The 20,496-nt window shown below is 52.7% G+C and overlaps 1 protein-coding gene and 1 long non-coding RNA gene across 11 annotated transcripts in view; one reads left to right on the forward strand and one right to left on the reverse strand.

The window, feature by feature from the left end:
• LOC100348267 (signal transducer and activator of transcription 5B) overlaps nt 1–14,397 on the forward strand; it is a 76,137-nt gene extending 61,740 nt beyond the window's left edge. For 4 of the 8 annotated variants that reach the window (XM_089317782.1, XM_089317781.1, XM_089317784.1 and 1 more), the window contains exons 10-19: nt 107–194; nt 274–396; nt 1,970–2,062; nt 4,825–5,157; nt 6,242–6,336; nt 6,432–6,562; nt 7,371–7,541; nt 11,614–11,665; nt 11,947–12,051; nt 12,417–14,397. In XM_089317782.1, the coding sequence (XP_089173908.1) occupies nt 107–194; nt 274–396; nt 1,970–2,062; nt 4,825–5,157; nt 6,242–6,336; nt 6,432–6,562; nt 7,371–7,541; nt 11,614–11,665; nt 11,947–12,051; nt 12,417–12,543 (1,318 nt within the window). In that variant the 3' untranslated portion in view covers nt 12,544–14,397. The remainder of the gene's footprint in view (nt 1–106; nt 195–273; nt 397–1,969; nt 2,063–4,824; nt 5,158–6,241; nt 6,337–6,431; nt 6,563–7,370; nt 7,542–11,613; nt 11,666–11,946; nt 12,052–12,416) is intronic. The other 4 variants (XM_017349339.3, XM_070060683.2, XM_070060687.2 and 1 more) reach the window with 1 other exon arrangement.
• LOC127484405 (uncharacterized) lies at nt 14,225–20,488 on the reverse strand. 3 transcript variants are annotated; one of them, XR_016224014.1, is made up of 4 exons: nt 20,275–20,481; nt 17,325–17,474; nt 16,320–16,439; nt 14,225–15,144 (listed from the first exon to the last, which is right to left on the reverse strand). It is a non-coding gene; the product is annotated as an uncharacterized LOC127484405 (long non-coding RNA). The 3 variants fall into 3 exon arrangements; XR_007911349.3 differs by having other exon boundaries at nt 14,995–15,319; nt 17,387–17,474; nt 20,275–20,488; XR_016224013.1 differs by having other exon boundaries at nt 14,995–15,319; nt 20,275–20,478.
• Between the last annotated feature and the right edge of the window lie 8 nt (nt 20,489–20,496).

Below are 20,496 nucleotides of genomic sequence, written 5' to 3' on the forward strand. Positions count from 1 at the left end.
CGTCATCCATGGCAACCTTCTCCTGTCCTCCTGCCCCGTCTCTTGCCTCTGCCCCCTGTGTGCTGAGTCGTGGTGTGGATGTGGAGCTGGCTCTCTCTGCTTGCAGCGAGTGCAGCGGCGAGATCCTGAACAACTGCTGTGTCATGGAATATCACCAAGCCACTGGCACCCTCAGCGCCCACTTCAGGAACATGGTGAGGATAGGAGAAGGGGAAGGATGGATTTTCCCCAGTTGTTTGGGGGCCTTTATCATCTTGGGTTTCCCTTTTGCAGTCCCTGAAACGAATCAAGAGGTCCGACCGCCGTGGAGCGGAGTCGGTGACAGAAGAAAAATTTACCATCCTGTTTGAATCACAGTTCAGCGTTGGGGGGAATGAGCTGGTATTTCAGGTCAAGGTGAGGCCTCGCTCGGCTGCTTGTGTCGGGGTTCATCCGTTTGTTTTTCCCTCAGAGTTGTTTTCATCCCTTGGTTATCTTCCATCTCTGCCAGCACACAGGAAACAGGAGCCCTCGTGCTCAGAGCTGTATCCCTTAGACTCTCTTAGGACATGAAAACACATAACAAATGGACACAGCTAGGATAGGTAAGGTGAGTCACCGGCACCATCAGCCAGACAGAGTCTGAGAAATAGTCCTAGAGTGAGTGCCGAGCATCTGTCACTTATTTCCCAGAGGTCTTTGCACACTCTTACACTTTTCTCTTTCTCGTTCTCCGTGTACCTTTTTTTATAAGAATTTTTTTAATTTATTTGAAAGAGTTACACAGAGAGAGAAGGAAAGGCAGAGAGAGAGAGGGCTTCCATCTGCTGGTTCACTCCCCAATCAGCCGCACCAGCCGGAGCTGCGCCGATCCAGGGCCAGGAGCTTCCTCTGGGTCCCCAACATGGGTGCAGGGGCCCAAGCCCTTGGGCCATCTTTTTTTTTTTAATTTATTTTTTTTTAATTTTTTGACAGGCAGAGTGGACAGTGAGAGAGAGAGACAGAGAGAAAGGTCTTCCTTTGCCATTGGTTCACCCTCCAATGGCCACCGTGGCCGGCGCGCTGCGGCCGGCGCACCGCACTGATCCGATGGCAGGAGCCAGGTACTTATCCTGGTCTCCCATGGGGTGCAGGGCCCAAGTACTTGGGCCATCCTCCACTGCACTCCCTGGCCACAGCAGAGAGCTGGCCTGGAAGAAGGGCAACTGGGACAGAATCTGGCACCCCGACCGGGACTAGAACCCAGTGTGCCAGTGCCACAAGACGGAGGATTAGCCTAGTGAGCCATGGCGCCGGCCTGGGCCATCTTCTACTGCTTTCCCAGTTCATAGCAGAGAGCTGGATCAGAAGTGGAGCAGCTGGGTCTTGAACCAGTGCCCATATGTGATGCCAACACTGCAGGCAGAGGCTTTTACCTGCTATGCCACAGCGCTGGCCCTCCCATGTACCTTTGACACACTCATTCCACCTTTCAGAAATATCCATGCAACATCACCATTAAAAAAAATAGATGTCTTTTATTTATTTGAAAGAGTTAGAAACAAAGAGAGATCTTCCATCCACTGGTTCATTCCCCAAATGGGTGCAATGGCTGGGTCTGGGCCAGGCTGAAGCCAGGAGCCAGGAACTTCATTCAGGTCTCCAATATGGGTAGCAGGGGCCAAAATACTTGGGCCATCTTCCACTGCTTTCCCAGGCAGATCAGCAGGGAGTTGGATCAGAAACAGAGCTGCCGGGACTCAAACCAGTGCCTGTATGGGATGCTGGTATTGCAGGTGGCCAGGCTTAGCCCTCTACACCACAGTACCAGTCCCACAACAGCACTTTTAAATAAAATATCTAAGACTGCTGGCATGAGAAGTCAAATTATCCCTGGAGCCACTCGGATCGGTGTGTGGGGATGACACCTCCTGAGTCTTGGAGAAGGGGAGCTGTGACGGGGGAGGAACTGGAGGTCACAGGCGCTCAGCCTTCTCCTGTGTCTTTTCAGACCCTGTCACTCCCCGTGGTGGTGATCGTTCATGGCAGCCAGGACAACAACGCGACAGCCACCGTTCTCTGGGACAATGCTTTTGCCGAGCCTGTGAGTGGGTTCCTGGGGTCTGAGGTTCTCAAGGTCTTGGTGCTAGTGTCCTGAGTCTGATTTTCCCCCTCCACCAAATAAGCACAGCAGAAGGCAGAATAGAAAGACCGTGGGAAGCGTACAGGCCTGATTGTGGGGGAGTCACCTCACCTCCCTAGAATCACGTTTCCAGCCAGTGACCGCAGCACAGGGACAGTGACGTGCTGTGGTGGCATTGGGGAGATGTGTTCGCTGACACAGGAGATTCTTGCTGCTGAGGCCATCCTCGGCAGATTGCGTCCAGAGTCCTTCGGTTTGACATGAATGGGGTGTGGGCCTCCCGGTTCCTTCTGGAAGTTCATTCTCGCTGCAGTTCCCTCCTGTCATCTCCCTTCCAATAAATGAGGATGACGTCAAATGTCCTTTCAGATTTCAGATTCTGTGATTTGTTCCTAGTCCCTCGTGAAAACGAGAAGCTTTGTCTAAAGGAAAAAGGGAAGTTTCTAGATCTGGGCACCTGCGTGCCGCTAGCGTGCTGCTTGACCCACATCTTCACAGCACTGCAGGGCAGAGATCTGCGTGCTGTGGATTTCGGCAGGGATGAGTGCATAACGCGTGCACAAATGCATGCCCTTCTCTCCTGCCTTCCCAGCATTCCACTGTAGAGAAGAGTATTTTACTGCAAAGCCAAGTTTTTTATGAGATTTTACCAAACCTTGAGTTTAGACTCCTTTTTACAAATCTCTGCCTACATCTTGTCCCTCTAAACTTCCCGTATAAGACTGTTACGTCTTTCCTCATTTCCTTCTCTGCCTGCCAGCAGATCTCAGCCCCTACATCTCCTGCAACCTATAATTAAGTAGGTTGCCTAGGTAAATAAGCACTTTGCACATTTTCAGTTGTGTTAATGACTTGTGTAACAAATTACGCTATTTTAAAATAAAGAAATTCTTGGAGTTTCTTGTTGCACCGTGTGTGCATGTGTGTCGGTTGACACGTGTGCCTGGCAGCATTGTTTGTGGCACCTAAAGATCAGAAGCTGCTCTGCCCTTTAGCAGGAACTGGTGAAATAGATTTTATTGGCCCCATATTGCAAAGTATTTAGCAGCCATACACGAAGAAGAAGAAGTTCTTTCTTTTTTCTTTTTAATTGACACCTAGTGGCGGTACATAGTGACAGGGTAGATGTCTTCGTACAGATATCCATGGTGCAGCGCTCAAGTCAGGGACAGCAGCATGTGCATCCCCTCAAACACTCACCATCCTTTTGTGATCAGAACACTAGAAATCCTGTCTCCCAGCTATTTCGAAACACACGGCATAGAATCATTAGCCGTATCCACCCAGCTTGCAGCAGAACCCCCACCTTACATTTCCTGTGGATCTGGGCCCACTGCCCGCCTTCTCTCCACCCCACCCTGTGAAAGTGAGGGGTTTCGTTACCTACTGACCCCAGCTCTCCCACATACATATAGCATTAGGTGAAACAAAGGAGATTCAGAACATAGGGATTTATGCAGGGGAGAAAAGGAAAAAAGAAACTATAATTGCTGGTATTTAATACCTGGAGTCTTCAGAAAGTTCATGGAAAATGTGTATCATGAAAAAACTATGCATGGATCTCAAACTTTTTTGCATCAAAACAAACATCTTTTCATTCCATTTTCCACAGATTTTGTGACATACGCTCAGATTTTTGGCCTTATTCACAAGAAACTAGACTTAGGTGGCTTTGAGGAGAGGACCTGGCTCACTGGAGGCAGAGATGGGGGTGTGACTTCACTGTATACATTTTTTTTAAAGATTTGTTTATTTTACTTGAAAGTCAGAGTTACACAGAGAGAAAAGGGGAGGCAGAGAGAGAGAGGTCTTCCATCAGCTGGTTCACTCCCCAGATGACCGCAATGGTTGGAGCTGTGCTGATCCAAAGCCAGGAGCCAGGAGCTTCCTTGGGGTCTTTCACATGAGTGCAGAGGCCCAAGGACTTGGGCCACCTTCCACTGCTTTCCCAGGCCATAGCAGAGAGCTGGATCAGAAGTGGAGCAGCCGGGACTTGAACCGGCGCCCATATGGGATGCCAGCACTGCAGGCTGCAGCTTTACCCACTAAACCACAGTGCCAGGCCCTCACTGTATACATTTAATGTACATTTTGAATTTTGTATCTTGTGAAGGAATTACCTACTCAAAAACTATATAACAATTAAAATGAATTATTGTGGCTGAATGGGATTTTAAAAACCATTTATTAAACAGTCATATGCCAACCTATATGTTCTCTGATAAAGTGCTTTATCTGGTGTTTTCCACTCTTCCATGCCACACTGTTTCACTCTGAACAGGAGGTCTGGGCAGGTGATTTCCAGGGCAAGTGTTAGAGCTGAGCGTCCACATTCATGAAGTGTGTGCACACACACTCTCTCTGCACCTAGAGAACCAGTCTTTCTGACTTCCAGATTCCCAGTGAGCTTGCAGTGTAAGACCCAAACCTTGGTTAGGTTTTGCTGTCATGGTCTCAGGCCCTCACTGGGCTGTAGGTTCAGCAGCTCATTACAAAGCAGCTCAGACAGCAGGGAGGCCACCTGGTGGTTGTGCGTGAAGAAGGTAAAATGGAACCCTCTGAATTTCACAGCACTGCTCACCCCAAGAAAGTCTGACTGCCCTCGGGCCTGGCAGCCCAGATGTTTGTAACTACTTCCAGCCGTCGCTGTTTCTCTTTGGCGGCTTGAAGGGAATAAATCATGCAGCTGTTCTCTCATACGGCTCTGGCTTCGCTCCTCCCAGGGCAGAGTGCCATTCGCCGTGCCTGACAAAGTGCTGTGGCCGCAGCTGTGCGAGGCGCTCAACATGAAATTCAAGGCCGAGGTGCAGAGCAACCGGGGCCTGACCAAGGAGAACCTGGTGTTCCTGGCGCAGAAGCTGTTCAACAGCAGCAGCGGCCACCTGGAGGACTACAGCAGCATGTCCGTGTCCTGGTCCCAGTTCAACAGGGTGAGGGCCTGCCTGGGACCACCCGCCCTGTCCTGCCTCCCCCAGCTCGCAGTCGGGCGTCCCCACCCTGTCTCCTACCTGGAGGACGACAGCAGCATGTCCGTGTCCTGGTCCCAGTTCAACAGGGTGAGGGCTCGGGCCGTCAGCTGCCCTTAGGTTAGCCCCTCCAAACCAGACGTCTGCGGGAGCCTCCCTGCCCTGGACCCTTGCTCCTGGTATTTCTGATAAAGTGTACCCAAACTAATAGGAGCTCCTGAGTAGATGGACACCGTAAGAGTTACCCCAGTCTCTAGAAAAGCGCATGTTTGCATATGTGAGTAAGCTGAGCTTTCTGAAGGAAACAGCAAAGCAAATACCCACGTAGCTCTTGATGAACAAAGCCAAGGCGGTCACAGTCCCTGGCTCCGTCCCCCTCACTCGCTGGCATTCCCTCATGTGTCCTGCAAGGTTGCTGACGAAGGAACTGGTTAATTCCCCAGCACCAGTTAATTCCAGTGTCAACTGTCGGATCTCTCGTTAGTTTTAAATTTAATTTTTGTCTCTTTTCTTGCACCTCCCACGCCACAAATGGTTGTGTGTTGGCCCTTAATTCAGAGAGCTCCCAGTCCCTCTATCCTGGCAGTGATCTGTACTAACAAGCTGGCCAGCAGGCTCGCAGACAGTCAGAGGATGCTGGATCAGGAAAGCAGGCGGTCCCAGTGGTCTCTCTGCCATGGCAGTAACACCTCTGCCTTAAATGGAGTCAGATAGCAGCAACTTGCTGATAACCGTGGGGAACCTCTGTGTGATGGGGCCTCTGCAGCCTTGCGACAGCATGGTCTAAATTTATGCATCAGCCGGGCATGCTGTTCAGATGCAGGCTGTGAGTCGGCAGATCTGAGCTGGGGCTTGAAACTGCATTTCAGACATTCCCAGGTGACAGGAGGCCGCTGGTGGGCCAGGACTGGTTGGTATCGATCCAGGTGGAACTGGTGGTAGCAGGGTCCACTCGGTGCTGGCAGTGGAACCTTGGTATTTTTTTCTTCCCTCCTTTCATGTCTTCCATTTTCTGGCCATTTGGTAAAACTCAGGCAGGCAGACCATTTGGGGGCTCCTGATGTCCCAACGCGTGTTCTCCATTTGGTTTTCCTAGTTAAAGTATATGCACTCGTGGGCCATATTCCAAGTGTTACTCTTGCTTCCTTGTGTTCATTATTGTATCTCCACGCAGGAGAACTTGCCAGGACGAAATTACACCTTCTGGCAGTGGTTTGACGGGGTGATGGAAGTGTTGAAAAAGCATCTCAAGCCTCATTGGAACGATGGGTGAGAATCATCATTTCCTAAGTCAGCACCATGGGAGAGCCTTCTTCTCGGCATTCCTATACTCTGCTTCTGCTCCTTTGCTCTTTGTGATCCAGGGCGATTCTGGGTTTTGTGAACAAGCAACAGGCCCATGACTTACTCATCAACAAGCCAGATGGGACCTTCCTCCTGAGATTCAGCGACTCGGAAATCGGTGGCATCACCATTGCTTGGAAGTTTGATTCTCGTGAGTGCCTCTCCCTTTTTCAAGAGCTTTATGCCCAAAGTCAACTGTATCTGCTCTTACTGCAAAATAGACGCTTTGTTGAGCTTTCAGTATTTCGGGGAGCCAGGCCGCGGTGCAGCAGCCTGTGAAGAGTGTCATGGGAACACAGTTGCTGATTTGGGCAAGCAGGAAAGTCTGTCCAGGACATGGCTGCCTGCAATACAGTGGCAATCTAGGCAGAATCTCAGCTGCTTCCCTTTTGAAATATGAGCCTTATTGTTATGCAACCTGGAGCTTATTTTAGCAAAGAAGTGCTTCGATGATCTGGGTCTTTAGAGTAGTGAGGATATGTAATTTGAATTATTCCTCTATCCTCATTGGCATAAGGGTATCAGCATTGACCATTTCCACCCAAGAATGTTAGTGGCTTCCTGACCCTCAGGAGAGTGGCTTGCTGGCTTGTCTTTCGTGACCACGAGGCTGGATTGCTCCTAACCTTCCCCTGGCTGTGAGCTTGTCACGCAGCTCCCTGATACGCCTGTGTACAGAGAAGCTGGGATTGGGGGACCTAAGAATGGTTTCTTCCAGAGAATGACAAGATAGTGTCTGGACTTAAAATAGCCCGAGACCACTGGCTCTCGAAGGAAGTGATGTGTCTGTTACCTGCTTATTTACTGGGGACTTAAAAACGACAACCTGTGGTTATTTTAAAATGGAGATTTCTGGTGGAACCATTTTAATGGAAAGCTTGAACTGGAATTGTGTTTGGGTTTTAAGATTTCCTGTTCAGAATCCACACGTAAAGTGTGACTGTTCTGTTTTGGTCTAGAGGAAAGAATGTTTTGGAATCTGATGCCATTTACTACCAGAGACTTCTCCATCCGGTCCCTGGCTGACCGCTTGGGGGACTTGAATTACCTTATATATGTGTTTCCTGATCGGCCAAAAGACGAAGTGTACTCCAAGTATTACACGCCCGTTCCCTGTGAGCCTGCCACCGGTAATGATGTTCACATTCTGATCTGACTTTGTTGTGAGTGTGTGTGTGTGTGTGTCTTTCTCTTACATGGAAGCCCCCACACTAGTCTACTAGCCTTCAGTCACTGCTGAGTGAGCCTTATCCAGGACAGCTGTCAACCCTGGGCTGTGTTCTTCAGTCACCCAGGAAACAAGTCTGTCACCAATCCTAAATACCAAATCAAAGGGAACTTGTTACCTTTTTTTAAAGATTTATTTATTTATGTATTATTTGAAAGGTAGAGTTACAGAGAGGAAGAGGCAGAGAGAGAAAGGTCTTCCATCTGCTGGTTCACTCCCAAAATGTCTGCAACAGCCGAGGAGCCAGGAGCTTCTTCCAAGTCTCCCACACCATGTAAGGGGTCAAGCACTTGGGCCATCTTCCACTGCTTTCCCAGGCCATAGCAGAGAGCTGGATCGGAGGTGGAGCAGCTGAGACTCGAACCGGTGCCCATATGGGATGCCGGCACTGCAGGCAGCAGCTTTACCCACTATGCCACAGAGCTGGCCCCAAAAAGCTACTTTCAATACAAGCTTAGATCAAATGAAATTAGGAAGGTAAAATTTAGTTTTTCAAGACAGAGCTGGTTTTACTGTCTGCTGAGCCTAGAAGTGTTATGTATTTCTTGTCAAATCTTCAGAGAACACATAAAAGCATAAAAAAGAAGACCCAGCACGCGGCCTTTCATCTGGAGCTCCGCTCTGAACACTTCAGGGACTGCGCCTCCTCTCTGCGAGGCGCGTTCTCCCGCGTCCGCCGCCAGCACTTAGCGAGCACTTCCTGTGTACAGGCTGCACTCCAGGAGTGGAAAGTCAACAAATGCGGATTTAGTAGTGGGTGCTCTGAACAAAAATAAAGCAAAGCAAAGGATAGAGAAGTTCCGGGGAAAGTTTCTTAAAGGAGGCAAAATTTGAACAGCCTGGATGTGAGGAAGCCGGCCATACAGACTAGAGAAGAGACGTCTGGCTGAGAGCAAATACAAAAACTCTTGGCTGTGGGCGAGGAGTGGGGGGTGTGAAAACCCATGTGAGCGCCTGGGAGGAAGAAAGTGACAGGGGCCAGAGCAGGGCATTTTGGGTCTTGGAGTTCAAGGTAGATTTGGGATTGAGTTACCATGCAGCATCTTCGTGACTTGGTCTCGTCTCTTTGTGTTAAAATATATCCTCGGCAGGCCAGCATTGTGGTGTAGCAGTTAAAGCCACTGCCTACAATGCTGTCATCCCATATGGGCACTGGTTCATGTCCCTGCTGCTCCACTTCCGATCCAGCTCCCTGCTACTAATGGCCTGGGAAAATCAGCAGAAGATAGCTCAAGTGCTTGGGACCCTGCTTCCCACATGGGAGACTTGGAAGAAGCTCCTGGCTTCAGCTTGGCCCAGTCCTGGCTGTTGCGGCCATCTGGGAGTGAACCAGCGGATGGAAGATCCCACTCTGTCTGTCTCTCCCTCTTTCTCTGTGACTCTCACTGTGTCTATGTGTGAATCCATCCTAGGCAGAGGTAAGGGTCAGTAAACGCAGTCTTCCAACATCATTTCGGTGACTGTGTAGAATCTCATTGTTTAGTGACTCTGGGATGTATTATTATTCCTTGTTGGTTATTTTAGATATTTACAATTTAAGTTACTCAGATTTTCTTGTTGTGATAACTGGCATATTCATCTTGTTTAGCTATGTCCTTAGGACAGATTCCTGAAGCAGGATTTATGTGAAGGGGTCTGTACTTTTTTTAAGGTTTATTTATTTGAAAAGCAAAGTTAGAGAGATCTTCCATCCACTGGTTTACTCCCCCAAATGGCCACAACTGCCCTGGTTGGGCCAGGCCAAAGCCAGGAGCCAGGAACTTTATCCCTGTCTCTCACATGGGTGGCAAGGGCCCAAGCACTCAGGCCCCAAGTCTACTTTTTAGGTATCTGAGAGTCTTCGCAGAATTGCCCTCTGGAAAGCGGAATCCACTTGCACTCCCCCAGGTGTCTGCCGGGCAGCCGCGTGCCCCAGTGTTGTCTCATGTCTGCCAGTCTGTTGGCATGAAAATGGCATCTTCCTGGTCTTGCTTTCATTGACTCTAGAGAACATCTTCTCTCATGATGATTAATAATAAATAGAACAGGCCGGCGCCGCGGCTCACTAGGCTAATCCTCCACCTTGCGGCGCCGGCACACCGGGTTCTAGTCCCGGTTGGGGCGCCGGATTCTGTCCCGGTTACCCCTCTTCCAGGCCAGCTCTCTGCTGTGGCCAGGGAGTGCAGTGGAGGATGGCCCAAGTGCTTGGGCCCTGCACCCCATGGGAGACCAGGAGAAACACCTGGCTCCTGGCTCCTGCCATCGGATCAGCGCAGTGCGCCGGCCGCGGCAGCCATTGGAGGGTGAACCAACGGCAAAGGAAGACCTTTCTCCCTGTCTCTCTCTCACTGTCCACTCTGCCTGTCAAAAAAAAATAAAAATAAAAATAAAAATAATAAATAGAATAACAAAACAATAGAGCAGCTAACATTTGTTGAATGCTTACTGTGTGCCGGGTATTTTTCTGAGTACTTCGTATCATATCTCACTTGATCCTCAGCACAGCTCTGTTCGGTAGGTACTGTTATTATCCCCATTTTACAGATAAGGAAACAGGCACAGAGAGCTAAAATAATTTTTCAAAGGTCACACAGCTAGGAAGTGGCCAAGCCAGGGTTTGAGCTCAGTCTAGCTTCAGGGCTTCCTTTCCAGCCCCACACGAGAGGCTCTTTGTGTTTTTCCTGTGAAGTACATGTTCACATCCCTTGCTAGTTGTTCTTTTGGAGTTACTTTTTTTCTCTGAAGTGTTTCTCATACAGTAGATGTAGCCCTCCTTTACTCCATATAGCTGCTGTCTCTGCCCACGTGTTACTGTTCTTTCACGTTTTGTTTCGCTGAAGTGTAAAATGTAAAACTCCCTAAGTGCCCAGTCTGTCAGCGTCTTCCTTTATTGATTCTGTCTTTTGCATTGTGCCTTCTCACGCTGAGATGATGGTTGTTGTATTTGAAGGTGGAGAAATAAGCCCAAATATGTGAAGATTTATGTGATATTTTAGATCCTCCTCATCACCACCCCTTTATTAGCACAGCTAACCTGGCCTTTAGACTCCTGTTACTTGCAGGCTTTCTCTGTAAGGCCTCCGTGGACTGTAACGCACAGAACACCTGCAGTGGTAGGAAGAGGCGGCTCCTGACACGGGGCAGACGGCAGGCGACCGTGGCCCTCTGTGCTGCTGTCCGCTCTTCATCCTGGTGCCCTTCCTGCCCCGACAGAGTTCCCCGCATCCCGTACCCCGCTCACCCACATCACACGCTCACACTCTTAGTGCCGGCTCAGCGGGATTTCTGGAGTCAGCCTTTCAGCCGGCCATGGCGGCTGACTGCGGCCGGCCGACTGCTCACTCAGGCTCCCCCCTGCCTCTCGTGGCCCCGGGGGGTGCTGCAGCGCTCTTCTGAGCCAGGCTGGGATGATCGGGTGGCTGCTGCGGGACCCGGGCACGGAGGAGCCTTCCCTGAAAGCCTCGGCCCAGGGGGTCGCCTTGGGGGCACGCAGCCTAGCCAGCGCCTCTCCAGCGCACAGGCTTTCTGGTAGGACCCCTGCCACTGGGCACCCATGGGTGGGGGAGGGCTTCCTGGGCGGCCCATGCTATCGCGGGCAGTTCCCGTGATGAAAAGGTTCTTCCTGACGCGACTGGAAGGAAATCTGTCCTCCTCGTCCTCCCTGGGACACAGCAAGACCTGTCCCTCTGCTCTGCACAGCTAAGACATCGCTCTCTTAGTTAGTGCTTGACTGGTATTTGTATTAGAGTCTGTGTTTACCATGGACTGAAGAACTTACTAGAACACCCAAGCCAGCCTGGAGAGAGCGGGGCTCCCAGTTCCGTGTAGAGCATCTCCCTCCACCAGGTCCTCCTCACAGGTGGAAACGTCAGTTGCTGGTGTCGGGCCTGAGATGGTAGGACAGGTGTCTGGTGGTGACAATCGGGTGGCTGTGTCCTGGCCTACACAGAACTCGGTCTTAAGGGAGCTTGCGTGTTTATCCTTCTCCCCGGCAGCTAAGGCGGTGGACGGGTACGTGAAGCCGCAGATCAAGCAAGTGGTCCCTGAGTAAGTGTCCAGTGTCCACTCGGGGTCTCCTGCTTCCTCTCCCCCTGCCCGGGTGCCCCCACCCCTCCCCTTCCGCCACAGACCTGGCTCAGCCCCTGGGGTAAGGCTGGACTCGGGTCATGCTGTGGCCAGCGCCCGGGCCCTCTCCTGCAGCCAGAGCCCCAGGGCAGTGGGCGCTCGGTCCTGCTGCACCCTGGAAAAGGCGTCCGTTTGCCCCCCGGGCCCCTTCCCCTGGGTCAGCCCGGGGGCTGCCCAGCAGCTGAGCTCTGCTTCTCCCGCAGGTTTGCCAACGCGTCTGGAGAGGGGGGGGCCAGCGCCACCTACATGGACCAGGCCCCGTCCCCGGCTGTGTGTCCCCAGACGCACTACAACATGTACCCACAGAAGTAGGTTGGGTTCTCGTGGGGGCCGCAGGGAGGGGCTGGGGACGGGCCTCAGGTCGGAGCCCAGGGCCAGTAGGCAGAGGAGCCCTGAGCTCCTCTAGGCTGGGGTGCCCAGCTCAGGCCTGGGTAGAAGCAATGTGAACAGAAAGCAGGAGTAGTTGTGGGGTGCAGGGCACGTGGAGGAGTGAAGAGCGGGCTGGGTCTCCAGGCGCCAGGCAGCGGGGCGGGTGTTGTGGTCTGGGTCTGTGTACAAAGGCCCCTCCGTCGTGCTCAGGTCCTAGGCCAGCGGCCACTGGCCTGGGGGGGCCTGTGGCCCCAGTGCTCTCCGAGGGCCCTCCCCTCCCCCATCCTTTTCTTTCCCTTCCCAGCCCTGACTCCGTCCTTGACACCGATGGGGACTTCGACCTGGAAGACACGATGGACGTGGCGCGCCGCGTGGAGGAGCTCCTGGGCCGCCCCATGGACAGTCAGTGGATCCCCCACGCCCAGTCGTGACCCGCCCACCCTCGCGCCACAGCCGTCGTCCTCACCAGAGGAGGCCCTCTTGTGGATGTTGTAATTCCATGAATCGCTTCTCTTTGGAAACAATACTCATAATGTGAAGTGTCCGTCCTCGTTGTGACTTGGTGTTTCCGTGCACGTGGCACCAGTGCCAGGCGCGTGAGTGAGTGCATGCGTGCGCCTCGGAGCCCGTGCTTGTTCTCGCCAGTCCGCTCCGTGACTGGAACCTGGCCGCGTCTTACGGTGCCTGAGCTCTGTGCAGGGAGACGGCGGGAGAGGGCGCCTCTGCTCCGCGGGTCCTCCGTCCTGGTCCTCGCTGCTGGCTGCCTGCGCTCGCTCGCTGCCTCCCCAGCCCCGGTGTTGGGGAGGGGGGGCGGCGCAAGGGTCCTCGCTTCCCCTCCTGCCTCCCCTCCTCTCTGTCGCTCTCTGTCTCTGTCTCTGGAAAGCCACTCAGTTCCTGTGTGTGTCCACACGCGCAGACGTGGATAAAACAGAGGAAGGAGAGGGTCGCGTAACAGAGCCGATGCCGCCATGTCCTGCCTCCCGGGGCAGCCACCCTTCTGGTCAGCCCGCCCCTCCGAAGCTTTCTTAAGGCTTAGTGGTGATGCCTTTGGTAAATGCTGAATAGCGTTTCTGTTTCTAAATTGGGTCTTTGCAGCTCTCCCCTCCCCACCCTAACTGGGCAGCAAGGTCCTCCCTCTCGCCACAGGATTGACCTCTTGCCCAGGTCAGCTCACTTCACTGTCCACACACCGTGTCTCAAGGAGCAGGTGGCGGGACGGGCCTGACCCTGGGCCCAGCCTGGAGAGCGGGTGCTGCCCCACTGCGGGGCTCCGGGTGTCGGGCCTTGGAAAGTTGGGAAAGTGCAGTCAGCGGATTTGCTGGCAAACTATGAAAACGAAGCCCCCCCCCCAAAAAAAAAGCCTCCGCATCCTTGTGCTCTAGGCTTCTTCCGAGGCGTGAAACCCGAAGGGAGGACTGGCCCGTGGCAGCAGGTGGGGAGGGGAGAGAGGTGCAACTTTGAGTACGGCCCGAGGTCCCGGAGCTCCCCCTCCGCGAGATGAGCCTGACCCCTCGAGAGAGGATGGCCCTAAAATCCTTATTTTTATACATGTGAGAAATAGACAGATATTTTTTTTTTACAAAAGTACTTCTGAATTTATCAGTGTTTTGCTGTTAAAGGAAAATATTCCTCCGTAGAAACTATTTATTGGAAGATGACTTTTTTAAAGCTGCTGTCTGCCTTGGCTTGGGTTCGCACTCGGAGTTATTTTTCTACGCCAGGCAGTAGATGTCGGCCTCTGAGGAGCGGGCTGACCCCTCCCCCGGTGCCGGCTGTGCCCAGGCTGGGCGAGCCGGGGAAAGGTGACAGGGAGGAGCCCCGCGCTGCCCCTGGAGGGGCGGCCTCTGTGCCCAGCCTCACACACTTGGACGCTGCCCTGCAGTGGGCGCCGGTGCGGGGCTCACACAGGTGCTGACCAGCCTCGCGGTGCCGAGGCTGGGCCTGGAGGGAGAGTTCTGACCGAAAGGCGCGCTTGCTGTCTGCCTTCTGTTTCTCTCTTCCCCTGCGTCTGCAGCCACAGGAGAGGCGGCCCGGCCGGACGCCGCGCCCCCCTCGCGCCCCTACACCCGGGCTTTCGCAGGGGGTGGGGGAGACGACGCAAACCTAACTTAAAATGAAAGTATACTTTTTATAATTTTTCTTTTTAAACTTTGTGAAATGATTTCAGATTCCTATTTTAGCGTGGAGGCAGATTATATAGCCACCAAAAAAGTATTGTGTACAATTTGGGGCAGTCACAAAGCCGTGTATTTTACCTTACAATAAAGGCTTCCTCTGAAGGGACAGCGTGGAGTCTCGTTTGTGTTTTTTCCCCATCACTTGGCAAAGGAGGGTGGCTTCAGGTCCTCAGGGCGACCCTGGGAAGCCGTGCGGGGAACGTCCAGCCCGCAGGCCGGAGAGACCCCGCCAGGGCAACCGCAGGGGGCGCTCGGACCCGGTCAGTCTGGCAGGCTGATTTCTAAACTGACGTTCTGTGTGAATATCCAAGTGGCCCTCAGCAGACAAGAGGTTCCCCAGCCCTGCATGCGAAGGGACCTGGTGGGAGCCGCAGGTTCAAGGGCAGCGAGGGCACGTCTCGCCTCCCTGCCCGCGTCACGTCATCTCCCAGCCTCCCCACGCTCCTCCAGCGGGTGCCGCCTGAACACGTGCATCCTGCGGCAGAGCCCTGGGGTTGAGGCTGGGCTCCACTTCCAGCTCCAGCTTCCTGCTGAGGAGCACCGGGAAGCAGCAGCTGATGCCTCAAGGACTTGGTTCCTGCCACCAAGTGAGAGACTTGGATTGCGTTCTGGGCTCGCAACTTCAGCCTGGCCCAGCCGTGACCGTTGCAGGCGTTTGGGGAATAAACCGTAAATGGAAGATCTTCTCTGTGTCTCTCTACTTTAAAAAATTATTTTCATTTATTTGAAAAGAAAGAAGAAAAAAGGAGGGGCCAGCGCTGTGGCATAGCAGGTAAAGCTGTCGCCTGTAGTGTCAGCATCCCATATGGGCGCCGGTTTGGCTGCTCCGCTTCCGATCCAACTCTCTGCTGTGGCCTGGGAAAGCAGTAGGAGATGGCCCAAGTCCTTGGACCCCTGCACCCGCGTGGGAGATCCAAAAGAAGCTCCTGGCTTCGGATTGGCACAGCTCTGGCCGTTGCTGCCATTTGGGGAGTGAACCAGCAAATGGCAGACCTCTCTCTCTCTCCTCTCTGCCTCTCTGTAAATCTGCCTTTCAAATAAATAAATAAATCCTTTTAAAAAGGAGAGAATTAGAAGAAGAGGAGAAAGGAGCAGGTGTTAATGGCACTGTGGGTTAAGCAGCACCTGGGACACACACACATAGCGGCAGAGTGCCTGGCTACAGTCTCGCCTATCCTTCCAATCAAGTTACCTAACGCACACCCTGGGAGGCTGTAGATGATGGCTCAAAGTGGTCAGGTCCATGCCATTCACATGCGAGACCCAGATGGCGTTCTGGTTCCTGCCTTCAGCCTCACCCAGCCCCAGTCATTGCTGCCATGTGGGGAATGAGCCAACAGATGCAAGCTAGTGCTCTCTCGCCTGCTCTCTTTCTAACTCTGCCTTTCAAGTAAGTAAATCTTAAAAAAGAGAGAGAGAGTAGGCAGTGTGGTACAGTGGGTTAAGCTGCCACCTGGGGAGCCCGTGTCCCCGCATTTGAGCCCCAGCTCTGATTCCTACCCAGCTTCCTGCTGTTGCCCACTCTGGGGGCAGCGGGCGATAGTTCAAGTCCTTGGGTCCCTGCTCTTGGCTTCAGCCTGGCCCAGCCCTGGCTGTCCTGGGCATAGGCACAAGGGGGATTTCTTGTTCACTCTCGCTCTCGCTCGGACTTTGAAATAAGTAAAAATAAACAAATGAACTTTAAAAAACTTAACAAAAAAAGAAAGAAGATCCAACTAAAGGCTTTCTACAGCAGATACAAGTTAGATTCAAAGACACAAATAGATTGAAGATAAAAGGATGGAAAAATATGTGTCACCCAAACAGCAACCTCAAGACAGATGGAGTGGCTAGTCCAGTATCAGACAAAATACATTTTAAAACAAATAGCTACGAGATACAGAGACACATTATAATGACGAAGCTATCAATTCAGGGAGAACAATTAGATACATTAGTAGCAGAACCCCACAATACATGAAAAAAAGCTGACATTTGGAGGAAGAAATATAAAATGCAGTAATATTTAGAGACTTCAATACCCCACTTACAGAGGGGCTGGTGCTACGGCGAAGCAGGTTTAGCCGCCACTTATGACGCTGGCATCCCATGTGGGAGCTCCTGTTTGAGTCCAGCTGCTCCACTTCCAATCCAGCTCTCTGCTGCTGTGCCTGGGAAAGCAGCAGACGATGACCCAAGTGCTTGGGCCCCTGCACCCACGGGGAGATCTGGAGGGAGCTCCTGCCTCCTGGCTTCAGCCTGGTTCAGCCCTACCTATTGCAGCCATTTGGGGAGTGAACCAGCAGACAGAAGATTTTTCTCTTTTTCTCTCTCTCTTTAATTCTGCCTTTTAAATAAATAAATCTTGAAAGAAAAAAAATTGACCAAAAACTATCAACCAATACTAGCAAACTAAATCCAGCCACATATAAAAGGACTCGCATATACCCTGACCAGGATGGGTTTACCCCAGGGGTGCTTTTTCACATATGAAGACCTGTTACTACCAAATCAATATGATGACAAACAAAAACCATATGATCATTTCAATGGATGCAAAAACCCCCTGCTTTGTTGTGCTTTCCCCTTGGGATCAGGAATGAGCAAAGAAGCAGAACAGAGGTGGTGAGGATGCTGGTCCTGATTCTAGGATACAAGCGTCAGCTTCATCACATTTAAAAATCTGGTGCTTCTGGCCAGCGCCGTGGCTCACTAGGCTAATCCTCCACCTTGCGGCGCCGGCACACCGTGTTCTAGTCCCGGTCGGGGCGCCGGATTCTGTCCCAGTTGCCCCTCTTCCAGGCCAGCTCTCTGCTGTGGCCCGGGAGTGCAGTGGAGGATGGCCCAGGTGCTTGGGCCCTGCACCCCCTGGGAGACCAGGAGAAGCACCTAGCTCCTGCCATCAGATCAGCGCAGTGGGCTGGCCGCAGCGGCCATTGGAGGGTGAACCAACGGTAAAGGAAGACCTTTCTGTCTGTCTCTCTCTCACTGTCCACTCTGCCTGTTAAAAAAATAAATCTGGTGCTTCGAGGATGGATGTTTGCTCACATCCTTACCTGAGTGCCTGGTTTGAGTCCCAGCTCCTCCACTTCTGCTCCAGCTTCCTGCTAACACTCACCCTGAGAAGTAGCAGATGATGGTCAAGTACATGGGCCCCTGCCGCCTGTATCTGATGGAGTTCTAGGTTCCTGGCTTCAGCCTGGACACTATAAAGAGAACCCACAGCATGAGAGAAAATATTGTAAATCATAGGTAAACTAGGGGGATTGTATGTAAATAGATAAAGAATGTTTCTTGTATTGCGTCACAAGTTAAGCTCCGCCTATGAAACCGGCATCCCCTATGGATGGCCATTCAAGTCCTGGCTGCTCACTTCTGATCCAGCTCCCTGACAATGCACCTGGGAAAGCAGCAGAAAATGGCCCAGGCGCTTGGGCCCTGCACCCACATAGGAGACCCGGGTGGCTTTGGCCTGGGCCATTACAGCCATTTGGGGAGTGAACCAGCAGATAGAAGATTCTCTCCCTCTCTCTGTGTGTGTCTCTCTCCCCTCTCCCTGTCTGTAACTTACTTTCAAATAAATAAATATTTAAAAAGAATGCTTAGGGGGCCACCCTGTGGCATAGTGGGTAAAGCTGCCACCTGCGGTGCCAGAATCCCTTATGGGCACTGGTTTTAGTCCCAGCTGCTTCTCTTTCGATCCAGCTCTCTACTATGGCCTGGGAAAGCAGTAGAATATGGCCCAAGGCCTTGGGCCCCTGCACCCATGTGGGAGACCCAGAAGAAACTCCTGGCTCTTGGCTTTGGATCAGCCCAGCAGATAGAAGACCTCTCTCTCTGTCTCTCTCTGTCTCTGCCTTTGCCACTCTGTAACTCTGCCTTTCAAATAAATAATTAAAAAAAGATTACAACTTAATAAAAAAATAGCCCAGTTAAAATGAGTAAAGGATATGAATAAACATTTCTCCAAAGGTAGGCAAATGCCAGTCAACGCATGAAAAGCTGCAGCCATGGGGGACTGCAAATTAAACCCAGAAGGAGACAGCACGCCCTCTAGGCTGGCTGTGACCCAGAGGTCAGATAAGACCTGGGGAGCTCAGAGCCTCTGCTGCCGATGGGGATGGAAAGTGGTACAAGGCCGGCGCCGCGGCTCACTAGGCTAATCCTCCGTCTTGCGGCGCCGGCACACCGGGTTCTAGTCACGGTTGGGGCGCCGGATTCTGTCCCAGTTGCTCCTCTTCCGGGCCAGCTCTCTGCTGTGGCCAGGGAGTACAGTGGAGGATGGCCCAAGTACTTGGGCCCTGCACCCCATGGGAGACCAGGAGAAGTACCTGGCTCCTGCCTTCAGATCAGTGTGGTGCGCCAGCCACAGTGCGCCGGCCGCGGCGGCCATTGGAGGGTGAACCAACGGCAAAGGAAGACCTTTCTCTCTGTCTCTCTCTCTCACTGTCCACTCTGCCTGTCAAAAAGAAAAAAAAAAAGAAAAGGAAAGAAAGTGGTATAGCCACTTGCGGACACCAGTTTGGCTGTCCTTCAAGGGTTAAACAGAGTGACTTTATGACCTGGCCATTCCACTCCGAGATATCTACACAAGGAAAATGAAAGCTTGCACCCATGAAAGCTTACATGCACATTTCCATAACAGCATCATACAGGGTGCTTCAAAAGCTTAGGAAAAATGCACTTAAAATCACTTTCCAAGCGGCATATGGGAGCGCCGTCAGGACGCGCTTGAGAGCCTGCGTTTCAGACTGGAGCGCCTGGCTCTGAGGCTCAGCTCTGGCTCCAGCTTCCTGCTAATGCAGACCCTGGGAGGCTCTGGTGGTTGGGTCCCTGCCACCCACATGAGAGACCCAAAGGGAGTTTCTGGCTCCAGGTTTCAGTGGGATCTGGGGAGGGAACCAGCGGATGGGAGCTGTCTCTCTGTCTCTTTCTCCTTTCAAGTTTAAAAAGCAGCAGCAGCTGGGAAGAGAAGAGAGGTGGGGAGGTGGGGAGGTTGTGAGGGGGGATGGGAGGCCTCCCGTTTCCGGTGCCTAAGTCAAGAGTGCAAGGAGAGGGCAGCCCAGGGGGGTCGGGGGCAGCGACTCTCACCCTACAGCGCAGCTCTGCAGTTCCTGGCTGGGGTGGGGGTGGGCGCCTGGCTCTGGGGGCTGCCCTGCTCCCAGCTGCAGAACCACCTGTTCCCACAGAGAGAGCCACTAGACTAACACAGGTGTCTCCTTGTGAGTGGAAATGAGTGCAAGAAAATTCACACGGGAGACAGAGGCAAAGTAGCAGCGTTTCACGGCGTAGGGCATCCATCAGAACGGACGGGCTCCTGTCCACACAGAATCTGAGAGAGCACGCCCACTCATCAGGCTGCAGAAAGCAAGGTCGCCAGGTTTAAGGGAGAGAATACACCCCGCAGGCCAGGTGGTATGTGCAGTCTGTATTCAGATTGGGGCTTAAAGGGACCGGGCTCCAGTTCTGCGTCTCTTCCTCCCAGCTCTTCTCCTGGACAAAGAGTGAATTAGGTAAAAATCCTCCCAAGGTTTCAGGACTCAGTGCGATCAGACTGGGGGCCCACCTGGCACTGGCAGAGGTGCTCCCCCCCCCCAGGGGTCTTCCTCGGAGAAGGCTGGAAAGGCTGTGCTGTCAGGCTGGGCACAGCCTCTGCTGCTGAGCAGACAGGACATTTGTTTGTTTGTTTTTAATTAATTACTTGTTATTTACCTGAAAGGCAAAGAGACAGAGACCTTGGCCCTCCCCTCCCCACGGGCTGTCTCCCCAAATGCCTGCAACAGCCAGGGCTGGGTCAGGCTAAAGCCAGGAGCCTGGAACCCGATCCAGGACTGCTGGCTCTAAGGTGTCCACTAGCAGGAAGCTGAATCAGAAGCAGGGCAGGGACTCAAACTCAGGCACTCAGACATGGGGCGCAGGTGTCCCAGCTGGCCCTCCACCGCCGCGCCAAACGTCGGCCCCGCCCTCTGGTTTAACACTATTCAATAAGGGGTTTCTTTCTGCTACCTCCTTTGTTGCGAGGGTTCGAGGGTTCGTAGGTTCGCAGAGTTTGGTTTTTTCCAGTTCTCAAGCTCGCATCTGCTCCGGGAGGGAGGACAGCCCACACCTGGCTCCAGCCATGTCAGGGCGGTCTTCCGCACTAGCCTCTTCTCCACCTGCCTGGGTTTGAGGATCTGGCCCCAACTCCGCCATCTGGCTGGCTGGGCCAGCACCGAACTCCTGGGTGAC

This window comes from Oryctolagus cuniculus, chromosome 17, assembly GCF_051225735.1.
Source record: "Oryctolagus cuniculus isolate XC-2025 breed Fujian yellow rabbit chromosome 17, ASM5122573v1, whole genome shotgun sequence".
NCBI lineage: Eukaryota > Metazoa > Chordata > Mammalia > Lagomorpha > Leporidae > Oryctolagus > Oryctolagus cuniculus.